This window comes from Hibiscus syriacus, unplaced genomic scaffold (assembly GCF_006381635.1).
Source record: "Hibiscus syriacus cultivar Baekdansim isolate YM2019G1 unplaced genomic scaffold, ASM638163v2 tig00110557_pilon, whole genome shotgun sequence".
Classification (NCBI taxonomy): Eukaryota; Viridiplantae; Streptophyta; class Magnoliopsida; order Malvales; family Malvaceae; genus Hibiscus; species Hibiscus syriacus.
Genome location: NW_024062780.1, coordinates 1,325,012 through 1,346,125, shown reverse-complemented (window position 1 = coordinate 1,346,125; position 21,114 = coordinate 1,325,012). Strand labels below are relative to the sequence as shown.

Genomic DNA, 21,114 nt, shown 5'->3' with positions numbered 1-21,114 from the left:
TAGGGGGAAAAGGCCGCAATTTTTGAATTATATTAAAATCCTATTTTGTTGGAAATTGTTTCAATTTCATCTCTAAACTTTTGGATGACTTTTCGGGATGCTATTGTAACATTTAAAAGTTTGGAGACTAATATAGACATAATTCATTGTTTGGGAATAAATTTGGAATGCTTACATGGTTAGAAACTAATTTAGAATTAAGGTCGTAATCTGAGGATATACAATGCAATTAACTCTTAAAAAACAATTTTAAGGCTAAAACTAATTTTAAATGTCTTTATTTATCCCCTGATGGTGCAATTCATTCAAAAGGAAAAGGCCTTTTATCATTTAAAATTTTATTTTATAATAACAGATTTAGATAAAGATGATTAAGATAAAGTAGAATAAAAAAATAGTTCACATACAATGTAATTGTAACTGAATATAGCTATTAGATTTATGAAATTTCAAAGGTGATATGATATGGTAGTCCAGATTAATGGACAGACAAAATTATTGAATCTCTACCTACCTACCAACCAAATCCAAATGCTTGCAAAGTCAAATATCGATGCCTATACATGCAACGCACCGCCATATTTTTTCCAATCCCATTAATTATTCTTTGCTGCATAATAGAAATAGATAAGCCCATTTTTCACGCATAAACTAATGCCTTAATTATACATTTAATTATCCATTGCTATAAATTGCAACTGTTGTACTTAATTACACTCAAAATGGGGGAACCCCCCCCCCCCACAAACTCAACCCAAAATTAAAATAAATAAATAATTCAAAAGGAGCTCCTTGCCCCTAAAGACACAGCAAAACGCCCGATGAGGGCAGAAGACCAACCCCATTCTTAACAAATAACCATATTTTCAACTTTTTAACCATGGGAAAACACAATCATGGGACCCCCAGACATTCCAAACAGCCAGCCTGGGAGGATATGTGAAAATTGGAAGGAAAGAAGACTACTAGTGGTATACACATGAACATAAGAGATGATGCAGCTATATGCACAAGACTAGTATAGTGGCTCCAGAGGATGTATACATACGAGAGATGTCATCGTGCTTATGATTCTGTACGTGGAAGTAAGAATCCAAAACCAGAATTCTCACGAATTAGTGACGGAGGATCTACATCAGCTATGTCCACTTGTTGCAGGGACTTGGAGATATCATCCACCGTAAACGGGATGCTGCATTGACATGAGTTGTAAATATAGAAATCATAATGTGTTTGGTGTGAAGACAATATGGGGTTAAGTACTCTTCTACATGAAGCTAAAAGTAGGTAAACACTAACCTTGAGTCATCGTCTAATAGGAAAGAACTACTAACGGCATTGTTGGAGTCCTCGGTCATCATGACTCTCATGTTTGCAATGACCTGTACAATTGTGAGATTATGTTCATTTATAAAATTGCAAGTCTTAAAAATGGAAATTTTCAAAGTTCTGAAAAGGGACAAAACAAACAGATTTAGCATGGAGCTTTTGAACTTACATCCGATGACACGCTATGCGTACCATATTTGTCATCCCAATACATTGTGCTGATTCTGTATACTTGTTGTATGCTAAGTACCTGAAAAACAGCAACACACACGCACACCAGAGGACGATGATTTAGGGAAGGTAAATTTTAACAGAGGTGAGGAATCTTGAACGAGAAAGTCATTTACCGGGCAAAGTTCTTTCATTATTTCTTTCAAGGTCTTTTTGGGTTTTTGATGAATAACCTGAGTTTCAAAGAAATGATCAATCAGTGAACTATTTCAGATCATGATTCGAAACAGTTACTGGGCAAAATGCTATAAGAAGAATCTAACCAGGAATCCCACAGCCTGTCTTATGTGTTTCAATTCATCCCATGCCGAACCTGCAAACTGTTTACAAAAATTCAAGTCAAGTAACACGATAAAATGGCAGGGTGTAACAGTCGCAAAAGGCTGTATATAGCTTACTTCCTCAGTCGCCTCGCGGCACCACTGTTCTAGTTCAGCCAGACCAGCTTTCACATACTCCCCATTACTGAATGAGCAACACTCACGTCTCAAAAGAAGACTGCATGCATGTGTAAGACAAATGCCACACAGTTATCAAGGGAAATAAATACAACCTTTACTTTGTTACATGATCTAGTAAACAAATGTGCATGCACGTCCACACACACATACCTGTTGAATAGCTGAACGTTGATGAATGAGAATATTTGAGTGAATACTTTACGGACTAGGAAGGGAGGTACCTGTATAACCAGATAACTAAGACTTGTAAAAATCCCTAGAGGAAAGATGATATATATAAATATATGTATGTAATTTCAACCAGATCGAGATCTCACATGGTTAGATTTCATTATCTGCAAATAGCGGTTCAAGCTTTTCACAATGCTTTGCCAATGAGCAATTAAAGCTTGCTGAGCAACAGCATTTGCTTGAGACCGTCCCTTCACCAGACTTGCCCGTGATGTCCTAGGAACCTGCATTGTATAAAAAAATATGCAAAAAAGGTGATGATCTGTATTTACTCGATACTTATTTGCATCCTTGGTCACAAGATAACCATAAACAAGAAATTTCAAAAATTAGCAGCATTGGATACCTAGTTCATAACCCCAAATCAAAAATTTAAAAATAACCTGAATGCACAAGCCAAGCAATGGAGAGATCTCTTTCTTCATATTGTCTCTTATCATTCCATATATCTTCTCAAGGAAGGCAGTAAGCTGCTGCTTAAACAGTAATGCAGGGTACTTGGCCTCAACTTGCCGCAAGTCATCTAGTCTACTATGCCCACGGCCACTAAGAAATGAAAGCCCAGCACTTTGCGGAGATGCCCGTAGACCCTAGAATTCATATTTTTTTTTAAAAAAAAGGGTGAAGAAAATCAATTTAATATACCAAAAGGCTAGGATAATTATTTCAGTAAGAGAGACAAAAGATGCTTACTTGAGACATCCTCCCAAAGAGTGAAGCTGACATTGCCCTTCGTCTTTGTGGCGTCAAACTGGCAGCTCCACTTGCTTTAAGTGTGTGTTGGAGGAGGAGCAACAATGTTGATGAATTAGATAACCAATAGGCTAAGACATCATTATTGTCCTGTACCTTCAGTAAGGCAGACGTCGCTTACATTAATGATGTTCTTTTCATCCGGAAGTCATATAAAGACAAGCGATTGGTGACTTGCAGTTGCTTCCAATCTTAATTCTATCAGCCTCAAAAATGCACTTTCGAGAGCTGCTGAAATATTTATTGGCTAATAATGCAGAAAACTTTAAAAGTCAAATTATATCTTACCTCTATGGCAGAAGCTATTGTTTGAATGACACGGTCAAAAACAGTCGTTCTTTCAACTTCAAATGACCTCCAGTGGAGAAGACATTTGTATATGACACAAGCAGCAATTGGCTTGCTCCCTGAAAATCCCAAATTTTGTGATATACACTTGATCAGCAGGTCTTGATTCACCTGAAAGACAAAAGGCACACTGAAGCAATGATCAAAACTGGTACATCCATATGAATAGGAAAACCCTACTGAAAATCGAGTTTCAGATAAGATATTAGAATGAGTTTCATTAAAAAAAATTCATAATGGCCACTACCTGCTGCTTTTCGTTGAGGGATTTCTGAGGCTTTTCCTCAGATTCAGGCTCACGTACATTTGAGATGGCAAGAGTTGTATCCTGAGAAGTTATTGAAAGGTAAGCAATATAATATAAATATCAGAACATCTTATATCGTACGAATTCTAAGTTCCCATTATCACAATAAATGTTGTCAGTACCGATGAAACCTTGGCTTCTTCATTTATAACATTTCCATTCTCTGGAGTCCTCTGCAAATTAATTAACAAATAATCAGAATATATTTCTCTAAGGTACATTTCTTTTTTATTAATCTCTAAGGTACATTGAAGCTTACAAAATGAGGATGAGTGATGAACTAATAATATTTATTTGTACCGGAATAATCTTTGTTCTTTGTCTTGCAGTCAAAGATTTCCCAGTCGGAGATATTGCCAGTGACTGCTGGCGAAGTACTTGATTATCGGATTCTGAATTGGCAAGTTTTTCTTCTAACCTGAGCATAGAACAAATCAAGTTTAATGGGTTGACCGATATTGAATCAAAAAGTTTCAAGAACATACAAAGCTAAATTTGTTAGTTTGTATGCAAACAGCATTCGTTTCTACACAGACCTCTGCACCGAATCTTGAAGTTGGTCCACTTTTCGCTCGGACTCTTCAAGTTTCTTTACCAGCTCTGCATTTCTGGTCTTAGCATCTGAACAAGCATTACGAGCTTCTTCAGCTGATTTTCTTTCTGATAGCAACGAAATCTGCAGTTCCAAAGGAACATTTTCTGTCATCATTGAAGTTTCTAAAGACTCCAAGATATAAAATAGAAAGTCCACAACATTTAAACTAATCTGTTGGCAGTATCTTGCAAGCAGAGGTGGTTTAATGGATCATATCTCTGTGTCAAATAATGGGATTCTGGAAGAGGATGAGGTGGCCCTTAGCCCTACTAATTTTGTGGGAGCTGGTGATGGTGTTTCTTTTGTGAATCAAGGTGGGTGTAATCCTTTGATACCTTGGAACGAAGATAGTACTTCAGAGGGAATGTTGGGGTTATGTTCTAATTTCTCGGATAGATTTATCTCACGCTCAAGTAGTCTTCTTAAGCACAGGAAATTTAAGGTTGCTCCTTCTCGGTCTGATAGTGCTTGCTCGGAGGGTGAAGTGACTATTAGTTTCCATGATAGAGTTTATAGAAGGGCGTTTTGTAGTAGGGTCAGGGAGTCTTTGGACCGAATCAGGGCGTCATCACAGTCTTCTCAACAGTTGGATGAAGCTAGATTGGAAGCTGTAGCTACAAGGGCGGTTTGTGACTTGTTGGGGATTTCCTTTAAAGGGGGAAATCAGATTCTAGAGCAGAAAATCAAGGAGCTGGAATTGAAGAGAGGATAAAGCAGTGTTCGGCTTTTCCTTTTGTTCTGCTGGGTTGTGTTATCAGTTTCAGAATTATTTATGTTAAAAGTTAGCTTGATTTCGTGGAATATAAGGGGTTTAGGTAGTCAGGAAAAAGTCAGAGCAGTAGCAAGACTTGTGAAGAAGGACCAATTATTTTGATGATTCAGGAGACTAAGCGTGAATTGTTTCAGCATGACTTAAGAAGGAGAATAGGCGGGTCATGGCTTAAAGGCTTTTCTTTTGCTCCAGCTATGGGTGCTGCAGGAGGTTTGCTGTGCATGTGGAACGAGGATGTGTTTGAAGTCAAACAAGTGTTTTCTATTAGCAGATTTATAGCAATTGTGGGTTTTTTTAAATCGTCAAGGGTGGAGTGTGCAGTTTTGAATGTGTATGGCCCGTCTATTGAGGCAGAAAAGGAGTCTTTTTTCAAAGAGCTTATGGAGTATGTAGTAGTCCTAAATGTCCCAGTGTGCATTGGTGGCGACTTTAATGCATATTTACAGCCGGAGGAGAAGTTGGGGGCATCTCAAAATTGGCATACGATGGAGTTGTTCATAATTCTCAGTTAATGGACCTTCCTTTAGTGGGTGGCAGATTCACTTGGTGTAGCAAAAGGGACTGTCCAACGTGGGTCAGATTGGATAGATTTCTCATTTGTGGCGATTTTCTGATTGCTTTCCCGAACTTAGTTCAAAGTCTTCTTCCTATGTCTCTCTCGGACCACAATCCGGTTTTGTTAGAAGAGAATCGACTTAATTGGGGCCCTAAACCTTTCAGTTTCTTTAATTATTTATTAGAGGAAGAGGGGTTTGATGAGTTGGTCAGTTCTACAATTTCTAACCTTATCAGGGAAAATAATCGCAGAGGCATTTTTAGTATCCTGCAAGGTACTAAAAAGGCGATTAAAAATTTGTCGGGCAGCAGGCATACTGAGATTTCAGACTCCATTTCGACGCTGGAAAAAAAAATTCGATTTGGAGATTAATTTTCAAAACACCAGTTTCTCGCAACAAGATTGGAGGCAGTTTTCGCACCTTAAGAGTGAACTTTGGAGGTTGCATAGGTTAGACGAGAGGATTTGGTTTCAAAAGTCAAGGGAAAAATGGATAAAGGAGGGAGACAAGAATACGAGGTTTTTTCATCTTTGTGCCTCGAACAGGAAAAAATTGAACTCTATCTCTTCTTTGATTATCGAAGGACAGGAGATTTCGAATCCTGATCAAATAAAAGAGCATGTAACAGACTGCTTTACAAAGGCTTTCAACAGTGTTGATACATTGGAGGTGGAAGATTTATTTCTCGGGTTTTCCAAATTATCTAATGATCAAAAGGAGTGTCTAGAGGTGCAGTTTTCAGAACAAGAAGTTTGGGAAGCGGTATCGTGTTCAGACAGTAATAAGGCGCCGGGTCCGGATGGGTTAACAATAGGTTTTATAAAGAGGTGCTGGTCTATTCTGAAGGATTCGGTGATGAAATTCTCTGCTGATTTTTATCAGAAGAAGAAATGGGAGCACGGTATCAATCATTCTTTCATTACTTTAATTCCGAAGAAATCTAATCCAATGTGTTTGGAAGATTAAAGACCGATTAGTCTCGTTGGAATTTTTTATAAAATACTGTCTAAAGTGTTATCCAAAAGACTCATTGCGTGTGTTGGAGATATTGTTAGCTCGTCTCAGTTCGCCTTTATTCCGGGACGACAATTGTTAGATTGCGCTTTTATCGCCAATGAAGCTATAGATTATTGGAGGAGAAAAGGGCTGAAAGGTGTTGTTTTTAAAGCAGATTTCCGCAAAGCTTATGACACGATTGAATGGCCGATTCTTCTTCGAATAATGAAGGAAATGGGATTTGGGGATAGATGGTGTTCGTGGATCTCGTATTGTCTATTTACTGCTTCGGTTTCAGTTCTGTTGAATGGTACCCCAACAAAGGAGATTCCGATGTCTAAAGGTTTAAGACAAGGCTGCAGTCTTTCTCCAATATTGTTCAACCTGGTTGGGGAGCTACTCAATCTAATGTTGATTAAGGCGGTAAATATGGGACTTTTTAATGGTTTTACAGTTGGAGGGTCAGCTTACTCTTGTCAGTTGTCGCATCTTCAGTTTGCAGATGATTTGATAATTTTCTGCAGTGCTTCCATTGCGCAAATCAGAAATGTTAAGCGAATTTTGAGAATTTTCAGCTTGATGGCCGGCCTGGACCTAAACCTATCGAAAAACCATTTATTTGGGATCAATATTGAAGAACCTACACTCTTAGATTGGGCCAACTCCATTGGTTGCTCTGCTGGTTCGTTCCCGACGGTTTATTTAGGTTTGCCGTTAGGAGCTAAGAAGAATTCAGAGGTTTTGTGGGAACCAATTATACAGAGGTTTAATAGTAAATTAGCAGGGTGGAAAGCTTCAACATTATCAATGGCTGGTAGATTGGTCCTTTTAAAATCAGTCCTGACTTCTTTGCCGATTTTTTTCCTATCAATTTTCAAACTTCCGAATAAAGTCAGTCAGAAACTGAATTCGTTGATGGCAGGTTTTTTATGGGGGGACGGTTTAGAGAAGAAGCGCATTCATTGGGTGAATTGGCAAACAGTGTGTAGTCCTAGAGATGAAGGAGGCTTGGGGGTATTAGATTTAAATCTAACTAATCGAGCTCTGCTAGGGAAATGGATTTGGAAATTCGCTAATGAAAAAGATACTTTGTGGAAGAATTTGATTTGTTGTAAACATAACATCGATAGTATGTCGATGTCGGTTAGTAGTGCGTATTCAACACAGGACTCTTTGATTTGGAAAGGAATTGTTAATTGCTTTTTGAAGAATGATGAGATTGGTGAGAAGCTAAGATCTCATTCTAGAATCCAAGTGGGGAATGGCAAATCAATTTCTTTTTGGAATGATGTTTGGGTTGATTCTTCACCGCTGAAAATTCAATTTCCGAGAATTTTTGTGTTGTCAACGAATAAATCGGGATGGGTAAGTAATTTCGGAAGTTATGATTCGAACGGATGGACATGGGATATTCGTACAAGAAGGAATTTATGTGATTGGGAGTTGGAACAATGGCTGGAACTAATGATCAAATTGAACAACTTTCAGTTGGTAGAGGAAGTGGATGATTTTTTATCATGGACAGGGAAGGGCGATGGTTTGTTTACTGTCGGCTCATGTAGAAGGACGATTGGTAAAGGCCAGGTGGGTAATCCTCTTTGGAAAAATTGTGTATGGACAGGTTTGGTCCCTCCTAGAATAGAATCCTTTCTATGGCAAATTACTCATCAAAAAATGGCAATTAAGTCCCAGCTGAAGAACAGGGGGGTTCCGTTATCAGATGGGGAGCTTTGTCCGATGTGTTTATTATGTGCAGAAACGGTTCAACATCTGTTTTTTGTCTGCCCAGTGGCTCATGAGATTTGGTATAAGTTTTTCAGTTTGTGGAACGTTAGCACAGTTTTGCCTGGGGATATTTCTACCCTTCTCAGTTCCTGGCCTGTTTTGGTGGCTAATTCACTGATCTGGAAATTAGTTCCAGCAGTGGTTCTTTGGTCGATATGGAATTATAGAAATTCTATTGTTTTCGATAAAATGGTTATGGACAGACTTTCACTCTTCTTCATCGTAAAGTTCAGGCTAGTTAAATGGTTTCTAGCAAAGTTCCATCAAGTGCAGATTCCGGTGGACTTGATAATATCTGATCCTACTTTAGCAGATAGTTTCAAGGGTCTTCACGCTACTAAGAGGTCTGTCCAGAAATGGCTCCCTCCACCAGCTGATTTCTTTAAATTTAATGTCGATGGTGCAGTCAAAAAGGATGGGATGACGGGCGGCATTGGGGGTATCCTCAGAAACCATAACGGTTTCGTTTTAGCGACGTTTTCAGAAAGCACAGGGCCAGGGCCACCCCCTCTAGCAGAGTTGAAAGCAATTAGAAAGGCTGTCGACATTTTCTACTCCTCAGTTTGGGCTTCAAAGGGCAAATTAATTCTGGAAACTGACTGCAAGAATGCAGTGGAGTGGGTCCACTTACCTAGTCTCTCTCCGGTGTTTTTTAGTAATTTAATCAAGGAAATTAAGTCTTATGTAATGTTCAGGGGTTTGGTAGTGCAGTTTATTCCTAGGTGTTGTAGTTGGGAAGCCGACAGGTTAGCTAAGGCAGGGATTGGCTAAGTATTTGTTGTTTTGTAAAGGCTTATAATGTATGCTTCTGTTATTAATAAATTGAGGTACTCTTTTCCTCCTTCCGCTGGTCGACCTTTTCCTATTCGAAAAAGTCAACTACGAAGGAGGTTTTTAATGAGACCTCCAACTTCTATAAAAAAAAGTAACTTGCAAGCAGAAGTCAATCCACATTAAACACAAGGCAAATGCATGAACAACTAATTTCAGAAACTTAAAAAAAGGCCTAAAATATGGACATCAAATGCCAACCGGAAATAAGAAGGAAAAAAGGGAGAAAAAACTGTAAATAATTGCTGATTTACTGTTATCCTTATCTATTTTTATCCTGCATCTGCATAGATTCTTCATATAAATTGGTACATCTATTCATTCTGGATCGGTAATTTCATCTGGTTTTCAGTTTTAGTCCCTAACAAAATGTTGTAAGTTTCTGGCTGTAGCCACTAGCAGAAACTAAACATATCAGCATATGGTGCTACTGTCGAGACTCATTGAGAGCATATATTTTAAATAGCAAATTAATTATTTTTATGTATATAATATCATAGGAGGGAAATGGACATACACCGACCACGGTCGTGAAGTAACGAATGCTCACCTTCAAACTCTCTACCTCAGCAGCCAAGGAATTAACCTTTTCTGTGTCCTGAACAATAACAGGAGTTTCCTTAATAACTGGAGGAGCTTCCTCAATAGCTTTCCGAGCAGCCTCTTGCTCTTTTATGACTCTAGCATTTAATTCTTTCACTTGTATTTGCATTGCATGCAAAGCATCTTGTAACTTGGCAATTTCTTGTGCCTTCTCCTCTTCTAAATCAGTCTGTCAATAAAAGCAAAGGTTTTACTTGTTAAAACATACAAGGATACAGAAAATTGCAACAAAACATTAATATAGGTTAGAACATAAAATGGCATAAATTACCCTCAAACGTTTCTCAAGCTGCAAACGCCAAGTAAGTTCTTCTACACGTTTTTCCAGTTTGTCTTTTGCTTCTTTGAGAGCCCCTGTTTCCCGGGCAGCCTAAATAAATTTTAAGTAATGGTTATAAAGAGTGTTTAAATGTGAAATCCATTAAAGTTTTTTGGAGAAAAGTTGCATAGAAAAAATGTGATCAAACCATCTTGAGCTTTCTGAGCTCTCTTCTAGCAACCCTACTCCTCCAACCACATTGAGTAGTTAATGCCGCTTTCTGGAGATTCTTATGATAAGAGTATGCAACATGGCAACGCAAAGCAGCCTGGATGTTACAAAAAATATTCAGTAAATATTCAATTCTCAAAATGGAGGCTCAGACCTTCATAGCTTCAAAATAACGTGCAACTTTCATCCACAAATCACATTAATTTTATGAAGATTAAGATAACATAGGCAATTAGTTATAGCAGAACCTGAATGATAATCGCAGCCTTAGTTTGCTTTCTGAATCTGAATTCATTCCGAGCAGTCATTGCCCTTAAGCCAGTCTGCAATTTGATTGCAGCCAGTCTTTTTCTTAAATAGGACTCCTTGGCAATGTGTCGCTTAAAGTTCTTTTGAATCTTCAAAGCAGCTGCTTCCCTTCTCAACTGCTCAAACAGCTTGCAGGCTAACATACCTAATTATAGTGAAAGAAATCACAGGTCATTAGACATAAACAGGATACATATTTCAGTGTGCTCAAAGCTAAAACTAAGAGCATCTGAGAGCCACGGTTCTATTTCAAAGAATATGTCTATAATTCCTACTTCTGAATATTATCAGCTTCATACATTGATTTTTCAACTTCAAATGACACTGAAAAGATACCTCGCCATTGGGATTGCAACATGATAGCAGCTTTACGTAGTGCGATGAATTCCTTCCGTGCAATATATGTCCGAATTTGTCTTTGAATGGTTCTGGCTGCATTTCCAAGGACTTCTGCCCTTCTGGCATCCAACTCAGCCATCTGACCAGCTCTGAGGAAAACTTTGGTCTTACCTATCTGCCACGCCAATCATGTTAAACAGAATGTAATGCGCAAATTACAAACCCACTGATTGTTCTGTAAGATGATCCCACAAGATATTCAATCACAGAGGAAAATGCAAACAGAGCTATAAGTGCTAGATGGTTCATCAAGGGTACATTCACCCATCAAGAACACTTAAATGAGGAGCATTCATGATGGAAACGAAAAGGAACAGTTAGCTGATAAGCTTCCAATCCCCTTAATCCTCTCATCCCATTATACTTCCTAAACATCATGACCATAATAAAAAACCGTTAGGTTGTGTTTCAGTTACCTGATAACCTTTCAATCCCATCTTATCCAGGATCATTTGACATGCAACCTTGTCGTCATGACTGCACATACAAAGAAAGAAAAAGGTAAATGGTAAAACCATATGTGATAGTAGGGGAAAACTAAAATAGGGAAACCAAAACAAATGTATAACATTAATTCCAACATCAACAAATATAATATAAAGGGAGTCATTACAGTGAAATTGTAAACGAGTCTTCAGGCTAAAAAAGTTCAAAAGAACATGCTGAAGTTCTATACCATCCACTTCATGATAGAATATTTTAATAGAAGGATCTTGGTTTATTGCATAATGTTAAATTAGCAGGACTGTGATGCATTCTTGTCACTTGTACAATATCAAGGTTAGAATCCATTGGATGAATATGACTATCTCTGTCCTAAACTTTTTTACAACTACAAAATTGTAGGATTTACAACGTACTTCCCCTCCAAAATTTCAGGAGCAAGAACACCAAAACGATGAATAAACTCATAAAATGTTCTTCTTGTTGGATATCCTGCACAGCTGATCCTAATAGCCTCAAGAACACCCTACACGAAAGAAAATGACAAAAATAACTTCATAACAAGTAACGACCATAAAAAAAACCCGGTTTGATAGTTTGGAATAAAACAAATAGAAATAATTTTACAGCTAAAATATACTCACACCACATCTTAATTGTTGAATTATATTAGCATTCTCAAAAATAGCAGGCTTGAGGAGATTGTTTGGCTTCACACATCTAATATAGTGAGGCTCTGTTGAATTCAACGTCTCCATCAAAGATTGAAGTTGTAGCTGCAATTTATATATATTATTATTATTTTCAGATAGGAAATTATATAAAATACCAAGATAAAAAGTTAGTAGTTGCAATTGCAAATGAATAAGAGCATCTATCAACTATGTCATCTGTCTCCAGAAATCATTCATGTTAATCCCATCAGCAGACCAAAAGCATTCTATTTCACGTTGTCAAATTCTGGATTGCTCTTTCATTGCCAATGAAGGGATAGATTATTGGAGGAAAAAAAGCCTTAAGGGAGTTGTGTTCAAGGTGGATTTTAGGAAGGCTTATGACACAGTGGATTGGCCAGTTTTGCTTAAAGTTATGGAGAAAATGGGCTTTAGGGAGAGATGACGCAGTTGGATGAGTAAGTGTGTTTCTTCGACTTCTGTCTCGGTTTTGGTAAATGGTGTCCCTACTGAGGAATTTCCGATGGCTAAGGGACTTAGACAAGGCTGCTCTCTCTCTCTCCATTGCTCTTTAATTTGATTGGGGAACTTCTTAATTTATTGTTGTTGAAGGCGGTTTCTATTGGACTGTTTTGTGGTTTGAATATTGGCAGGAATGAGGGTTCCTTTAAACTGTCGCATCTGAAATTTGTAGATGATCTCATAGTTTTCTGCAATGCTTCGAAGACTCAGATTAGAAATGTGAAGAGAGTATTACGTGTTTTCGAAATTATGTCTGGTCTTCAGTTGAACTTCTCCAAAAGCATATTATTCGGTATTAATACAAGCGAAGAAGAGGTGAAAGATTGGGCGTCTTCTATCGGCTGTGCAGTTGGTACCATTCCGTCTGATTACCTTGGTCTTCCGCTTGGAGCTAAGAGAAATTCAACAATTTTGTGGGAACCTGTCATTCAGAAATTTTACAGTAAACCTGTTGGTTGGAAGGCAACATCTCTCTCTTTGGCTGAGAAATTGGTTCTAAAGTTGTTTTATGTTCTCTCCCAATTTATTTCTTATCAATTTTTTAAGATCCCATCAAGGGTGAACATGAAGCTTAATTCCATAATGGCAAGATTCTTATGGGGGAGGAACATAAAGGAATAAGATACATTGGGTAAATTGGACGACTGTATTCAAATCTAAAGCCAATGGAGGTCTAGTAGTGATGGATCTCAATTTAATGAATAGAGCCTTTTAAGGAAATGGTCTTGGAAGTTTGCAAATGAAAATGACTCTGAGTGAAGGAAGTTGATTTGTAGTAAATACATTTTAGATAAAAGTTCGTTACTACTCAATAATCGAATACCAGCTCAGGCTTCCTGGATTTGGAGATCTGTGGTAAATAATCATTTTAAAAATGATTCTTTTGGCTCCAGATTTCTCAACCACTTTCAAATCAGGGTGGGAAATGGAGAGAATATTCATTTTTGGCATGACATTTGGGTTATGGAAACCCCCCTCGAAGAAATTTTCACTAAGCTATTTGCCCTCTCTACTAATCAAAATGGAAGGTTACTGGAGTTTGGTGAATTTGGAGCTTCAAGCTGGTTTTGGCTTGTAGAGATGAGAAGGAATTTGAGTGATTGGGAGTTAGATCAGTGGGTCGAATTGTTGGTAACAATTAATAATATAAGTCTTGTGGAAAATTCGAGAGATGGTCTAATTTGGAGAGGAAATGGGGATGTGTTTACTCAGTTAGATCTTGTATAAAAACTTGTTCCATCGAGTAGGATCCATATCATTTTTGGAAAAGTTGTCTTTGGAAGGGTTTGGTGCCTCCAAGGGTGGAGACTTTCATGTGGCAAGTAGTTCATAAAAAATTGGTTGTAAGGGCTGAATTAATAAAGAGAGGTGTTCTTGGGATATTAGATCCACTTTGCCCTCTATGGAAGCTGGAAATAGAGATCTCTTCGCATTTATTCTTCTCCTGCACTACTACGTGGAGATTGTGGAATAGGTTTCTGCATTTGTGGAAGATTTCAGCCGTTATACATGAAAATGCGTACTACTTTCTTTCAGATTGGGAGGAGTTGGTGCCTCATTCAACTATTTAGAGATTTATTCCTGGTGTAGTTATGTGTTGGAAATGTAGGAATGTCATTGTTTTCGAGAAGGGCGTGTTTGATCCGGTTCAGTTGTTTTTCACAGCAAGGTTCAGATTAACAACTTGGTTCCTAGCAAAATTCACTAATATTCCAATTTCGATGGATTCCCTCATTGGTGACCCCTCTCTTGGAGACCTATGCTTTGTCTCAAAAAGTCAGCCACCAAATCAGATTTCCTGGTACCCTCCCCTGTGGGGTTTCTAAAATTGAATGTGGATGCCACTGTCAAAGGTGATTGGAAGGCAAGTGGTATAGGTGGGATTCTAAGAGATAGCTCTGGCACAGTGCTAGGATTCTTTCAAGAAGCTGCTGGTCTGTGTCCTCCACCTTTAATGGAATTGAAGGCCATTAAATATGGCTTAATTTTTTTTTGAATCTTCTAGCTGGTGCTCTAAGGGTTGGCTGATTATTGAGAGCGATAGCAAGTTGTGTGTGGAGTGGATTAAGAACTTTGATAAATGTCCAAGTATGTATGTTTCAATTTCTAAAGAAATTGCGGATAAGATAAGAAACTTGGAGGGTATTCTACGTTGGATAGCTAGGCCAGCAAACTTAGAGGCAGACATTTAGCTAAGGCAGGAATAGGTTAAGATAAGGAGTTTTGGTTGGGTTTTGTTTTTTCTAGTCTTTTGTTTTATGTTTACTGTACTGGGTTAAAAGTTTGGTTTTACTCATATGCTTTGTATTGTTCTTTTAATTAATAAAATTTGAGGCACTCTTTTCCTCCTTCCGCTGTTTACTGGAATACCCTATGGTGTTCTAGAAATTATGAAGGGGTTTTACCTAGGCCTCCATTTCTTATAAAAAAAAGGTACAGTTCATCTGATAAATAGAATTTTATAATAGATCAATAATACCTTAAAGCGTGATCCGATGGACGAAAATTTGGATGATTTCGAAGACTCCTCAGCAGGAGGAGGGAACAAATTAGCCACAAAGGAGCACTTTGAGGCCGTCAAGAGATCCTGATGTTCAGCCACTACATAATCTTTGTTCTTATCAAGGAACAAATCAGCCAGATAAGTTACCTGAGGAGAGGACAGTAAAAAGATTCAGTTGAGTCATCCTCATAGTCACAAAAACTGTGTAGAGATGTAAGGCACAATAAATTACCTCTCCAGCATAGTGAGAAATAGTAAAATTAGTACGAGATAGTTTTGGTTTGATAAAGCGCTTGTTGTTTTTGAATGTCTGGAACAATTTCTGAGCAAATGTTTCATGTGTGGATTTAGGAAACATACTGCATGAAGCATTCAAGCAAACACGAAATCAACCAAAAGTAAAAAACATAGTACAGGATAGTGACTAATACAGCATGCAGTTTCTTCTTCATTAAATATGCTAGGCATCATATGCACGTGCGCAGAGGCACTATGAAGTATACAGCGACCATAGTGACTTAGGTCCCGTAAGACTTCAAAAAGGTAATATCAAATAAAACAAAAAAGTAGATGCATACCAAGCCTCATCGAGAAGTGCGATAATTCCTCCAGGTTTCTGCAGAAAGATAGAGCAGAATTACAACATGATATATGAGAAGACAATAAAGAATACATAAAACTTATGAAGAAACAAAAAGTAAAGAAGAGAAAAGCAAGAAACATTGTTTAACCTTCTCTATCAAATCCAATACATCCTGGTTATCAACAAATTCTATGTAGCTCCAATTGATTTCTTCTTTTGTGTACTCCTCCTGTTCCATTTTAAAAACATGCTGCAAAGACAAAGTTATTCAGAATAAGAATGGTCAAGGTAGAATCTTAAGTAGGGGAAAAGACCTATATAGAAGTTACATACCTGATTGAAATGCTGCTGCAGTTTTTCATTTGTAAAGTTGATGCAGAACTGTTCAAAACTGTAGATACAAGAAAATAGAGGAAACCTTGTTACCTACAGTAGCAAGTACACTATTTAATAGTATTCAAGGAAAATGTTTTACCTATTAAACTTGAAGCTCTCAAACCCATAAATATCAAGTACTCCAATCAACTGCTTCGAGTTTGGATCTTGTCCAATCGAAAAGTTGATCTTATCCACAAGCCTGATGGAAACAAACAAAGAAAATTCTAGAAGTTCAGGCACCATGGATAAATATAAAGCAGAGATGAAGTTAATTTACCAATCAAACAAGCGAGAATAAATTGTTTTAGCCAACGCATCCCTGCTACCAACTGCAGCAACAGGATCCAGAGTTCTTGTAATAATTTCTTCTGGGGTAACCATCACACGCTTTATCAGTGCATTCTCCAAGCTCTTGACATCACACCTGTTGTATACATTGTTTATAAGGAAGTGATTGAAAAATAATACAGGCAAGATGAGAAATCAATAAATATATTCAACAAGAAGATGAACAGGTCATACTTGAGCAGTTCAGCTGTCGTATTAAGATGAAACCTAGATTTCTCATCCTTGACCTCCGAAGAGTCAACATCAGCACCCTTAGCAAATTCAATATTCCCAAGATGTAAAATGGAAGCCACAACACGAAAAATTGCCTCCTGAAAGGAATATCAATGGTGAAAATTATGAATGCAACAATAAGTTCACTATTTTTTCAAACTAATGGAACACTGGCCTGCTCTTCTTCACTGATTCCAACTATATCCATGGCTCTTATAGTTGCAAGGTACTCCTGAGTATCATCTACCCCATCCAATGCATAGCTGCGTGATTGGTTGAGATAGTGGAAAGATGTAGGGTCTCTCAATTTGAACTTTTCTCTAACCTGAAAATTGTCATAAAACATTATCAATCACTGAACCCCCTTTTATTTGGGTTTTTTTTTTGGGGGGGGGTAGGTTAAGCATGGCTTGAATCCTGGTCTGTGATGCCAATTTACAGCTCTTGCCACTACAATTGTGGCTTTGTTAGCTTCGTTACCTACTCTTAGGTACACAGTCAAGTCTAATTGCACATTTAGATTGATGCCAAAATCAGAAATATTCATTATAGAATCAAAACATTAATACCTCAGGAGGTGCAGCACAAAGAAGGTAAAAGCAGTGGTAATTTCTTTCAGGATCCGAAATTTGACAAACTCGAGACCGTTCCAACAAATACGTACGAACAGCAGCTCCAGATATCCTCCCATTCTTGTCAAATTGAATCTCAACAAATTTACCAAAACGACTACATAGTATACCAAAAGGCAAGAAAATTCAGATAAACAAAAAAAGTAAAACAGAAAAATGACAAATCAAATAATTAATTGCAAAAACCATTGTTTTTATATTAAAATAGACCAACTGGTTGCAAATGCTAAAACATGACTTGACCCTTTATCTATCTCTCTAAAACCACTTTAGAACCCAACATTTAATAATTACAGATGATGAGTGGAATAGATAGGCTATCATGTATGAAGAAGGTTGTAATATGTCAAATCCTATAGCAAACGTACCTTGAATTGTTGTTTCTTACAGTTTTTGCATTTCCAAAAGCTTCGAGAACGGGATTGGACTGAAAAAAATTAAACATCCACATATACCAGGTCAGGTGATGCATGGTAACATAGCACAACCTACGCATGTATTACAGATTTAAGCAAATAAGGAGGAAGCAAAGAGGGCTGCTATGTTTAAGATTAATCTTACTTCTAGAACTTGTTGTTCAACAGTTCGCCCTTCAACTCCAGATCGACCACCAAGATATGCAAGGTATCGCATGAGCATCTTTGTAGTCTCAGTCTTACCAGCACCACTTTCTCCACTAACTAGAATTGCATTGCTTTTTCCCTCATTCATCATTGCCCTGTTTATATGAAAAATCAGGAAGAGCATTACTCGGAAACATCTGATGTAGAAGGTATTTATTACTTGGAAACATCTGATGAAGAACAGAGGAAATTTACTTGTATGCAACATCTGCAACCGCAAAAACATGAGGACTCAGCTCTCCAAATCCAGCTCCTTTGTATTGTTCCATCATGTGAGTATCATACAGGTGCGGCAACCTTTGGAATGGATTTATAGCAATGAGAATATTTCCAGTGTATGTCTGAGGAAAGTAGCATAGAACTGCACTTCAGCATGCAAGACTACAATGGCTTTGAGATTAGATATAAACTGGCAATTGTCTTTGCCCAAAATCTACTTCAGCATGTGAACAGACAAGAGAGGACAGAATATATCTTACATAGATTTCGTTAAGTTCATATCTCATGGCCAAGTTATGCAAAACTCCAGGTTCATGCAAATATGAGAGCTTTGTCATGTCATCAACACCTCCAGGAGGTGCTTCAGTATCTTTTGGAAATACCTTTGAGATATTTGCCACAGCCTGCCATCAGTTATTCGGTCAGTACGAATACTAAGACTTGAGTACAATCAATCCAAAAAAAAAGTAGAGTCCAGTAGCTCTAAACATCAAAGTGGCTCTGGATGCACAGTTTCAAACCATATGCTAACAGATTCTACTGACCAGATGCTAAGCTAGAAATTGCTTGATATATAGCCTTGGCTGCCTTTAGATCTTGTACATCGTAAGATTGAAATAGTAGAGTTGATAATCACAAATATGTTAAGAGCTAAGAATATATATATACATATGATTAAGTGGCATGTTACAGATATAAAACATAAAATAAACTCACAGTTTTTCCATTTGTCGTGTGGACGTGAACTTCTTCGCCACTAATTTTAAAAACTTCTCCATTAATCCATGCAAGTGTTGGATCTTCAACCCATACATGAGAGCCTACAATAATATTAACTGGAGCAGCCTGCAAGTATATGAAAGTATTAGCCATGCAGAGAAAAAAACAAAGTTTAGAAACAGACAGTAATGACCAGCTGAAACAAGTACAGAAAAAAGAATACTTCATGAAAGGAAAATCAAGACCGAATTAGTTTCTATTTCCTGAAACAAGCAATATAAAAATAAAACACATCATAAACAATGCATATCAGTTTATGCTGAGCAAAATTTAAACTGAAGTGTTCGTCAAGGAGTAATATAGTACTATGTTTTCTAAATAGAGTAAAGAAAAGCATGTAACCTTATGAACAAAGAAAAAATTCCTTGATTGTGTGAATTTCATATCGGTTTGTTAATAAGAACATAAACCCTCATGCTAACCAATTTACAGCATGGCATATATTTTCAGCATCCAAAAGAATCATAAATTGTAGCTCACCAACTCACCACCATAGTAACATCACCTTAGTATGACTAGGAGTGTAAATCAGATGCTCGTACTTTCAAGCTCTTCAAGTTCAACTTAGAAAAAAAATTTGAATCGATCTTGAACCAAGTATTTAGTCTCAAGTTTTGGATTGAGCTCAAGCATATCACTATTTGGCTCAGATGGGCTCGATTATAGCCCCAAGTATCAAATCCTCAAACTCCATTTCAACTGCTAACTTAAGTTGAACTATATTATACTAGTAACTATCACCACTTTTTACCATCCAAAACCCGGGACTTAAAGTTATCATTGACACGGATGATACCGCCAACTTAATTTCACCGATATTCTATTAAAAGCTAGAAATCGAGTGAGAGCTATTAATACTTGGTAAGAAAAATGATTTCAGTTTAATTATCCTAATCAGTTCATAAACTAGATTATACTCTTTACCTCTTAAACTGATCCAATAAACTAATCCTAACTCTACGGTTCATTTACATCAAATCCAATTACAAAAACTTAGAGAAAACACTATAACACCAATCAAACTTAGCTCTGCATCTTCACAGCATTTTGATTTTTAAGTCAGCATGAATATTTAAGTTTTCTATTCTTATAAACTTATGTATTTGAATATTTTTAAAATATAATTAAAAAGGCATTCATCATTTTTCAATATAACATGGAAACAAAAAGGAAAAAAGAAACATCGAGAAATACACGAAAGAGTTTCCTAACTATTTTTAACATTGCAAGACTATAAAATATAGTAAATTAAATATAAACGGCACTAAATGACTTATATAAAAAAAGAGTAAAAGTATGAATCAAATAACAAGATGGAACGTTCAACCGATTCAAGCCAAAAAGGTAGAAAAAACAATCAAAGCAATCGAGTACCATGAAAATGATATGCAGCGATCTTCCTCCTATCAACTCATCCGAGACAAAACCGAGTCGAAGAAAAACGAACTCCGGAAGTCAGATCGGACCGCAAAACCGACCGGTAGCTCAAGAGTTCTAACAGCAAAATAAAAACAAAACAACAGGAATATGGCAGTTGAATTCACAAGAAAGACGATAACAATAATAAAACAAAAAAATCGAGATTTTTGCTCTCGCTCCCAACTTTTTTTTTTATTGCAGACAATTATTTTAAAATGGAAATGCATAAAAATGACGAGGAGGTTTATATACAAAAGCAAAAGGCATAAAGTTTTTTATTTTATTTTTTTACTGGTCGTGGAGGGTCCAAGACAGGAGGTGGCGAAGAAGGTCAAGTTGGACATTCATGGTCTCATGGTCGAAGCAGTGGCAAAAACAGTGGGATTTTCGGCTGTAAATTAGACATTAGTGAGAGATTTTTAGACTTAAGTACGACATTCATGGTCGACGCAGTGGCAAAAATATAATAATATTTTTTTAAAAATTCAAATTCGATTGTAACACGCTTTACTTAACGAGATAAATTAACGTTGATGACGGTCTGTACATCTAAATAAGTCATGTTTATAATGTTAAACACTATATAGATAAAAAATAGTATAGATAACTATTTAAAATTTTGGGTATAATTTGAACAATTATTTTTTCATTAAACCTTAAAAAAACCAAAGCACGAAAATCATATCTCAATTTTCTTTTTTACATCTTATTTTATCATCGAATTTAAGAGAAAATATTGATTTTGTCATTCAACGATCAAATTGTTATTGTTTTGTCTA

The 21,114-nt window shown here is 37.0% G+C and overlaps 1 protein-coding gene across 4 annotated transcripts; it reads right to left on the bottom strand.

Annotated features, from left to right (window-relative positions):
- Nucleotides 1-666: 666 nt before the first annotated feature.
- Nucleotides 667-20,527, bottom strand: LOC120131952 (myosin-17-like). Of its 4 annotated transcripts, none has more exons than XM_039148811.1 (39): nt 20,291-20,527; nt 18,854-18,982; nt 18,397-18,540; nt 18,113-18,258; nt 17,856-18,012; nt 17,663-17,721; nt 17,232-17,391; nt 16,838-16,987; nt 16,624-16,760; nt 16,379-16,525; nt 16,199-16,300; nt 16,057-16,114; nt 15,872-15,973; nt 15,719-15,756; nt 15,373-15,499; nt 15,117-15,287; nt 12,086-12,217; nt 11,858-11,967; nt 11,414-11,474; nt 10,935-11,112; nt 10,538-10,743; nt 10,267-10,386; nt 10,071-10,169; nt 9,747-9,968; nt 4,197-4,336; nt 3,961-4,078; nt 3,783-3,833; nt 3,601-3,681; nt 3,294-3,464; nt 2,946-3,101; nt 2,636-2,842; nt 2,339-2,476; nt 2,172-2,242; nt 1,959-2,058; nt 1,824-1,880; nt 1,677-1,733; nt 1,499-1,579; nt 1,300-1,382; nt 667-1,192 (listed from the first exon to the last, which is right to left on the bottom strand). In XM_039148811.1, the coding sequence occupies exons 1-39, from the start codon at nt 20,291-20,293 to the stop codon at nt 1,066-1,068; spliced, it is 4,596 nt and encodes a 1,531-aa protein (XP_039004742.1). In that variant the 5' UTR covers nt 20,294-20,527; the 3' UTR covers nt 667-1,065. The 4 variants fall into 4 exon arrangements, with proteins under 4 accessions (XP_039004742.1, XP_039004743.1, XP_039004744.1 ...); XM_039148812.1 differs by having other exon boundaries at nt 3,792-3,833; XM_039148813.1 differs by lacking the exon at nt 20,291-20,527 and having other exon boundaries at nt 18,113-18,214.
- Between the last annotated feature and the right edge of the window lie 587 nt (nt 20,528-21,114).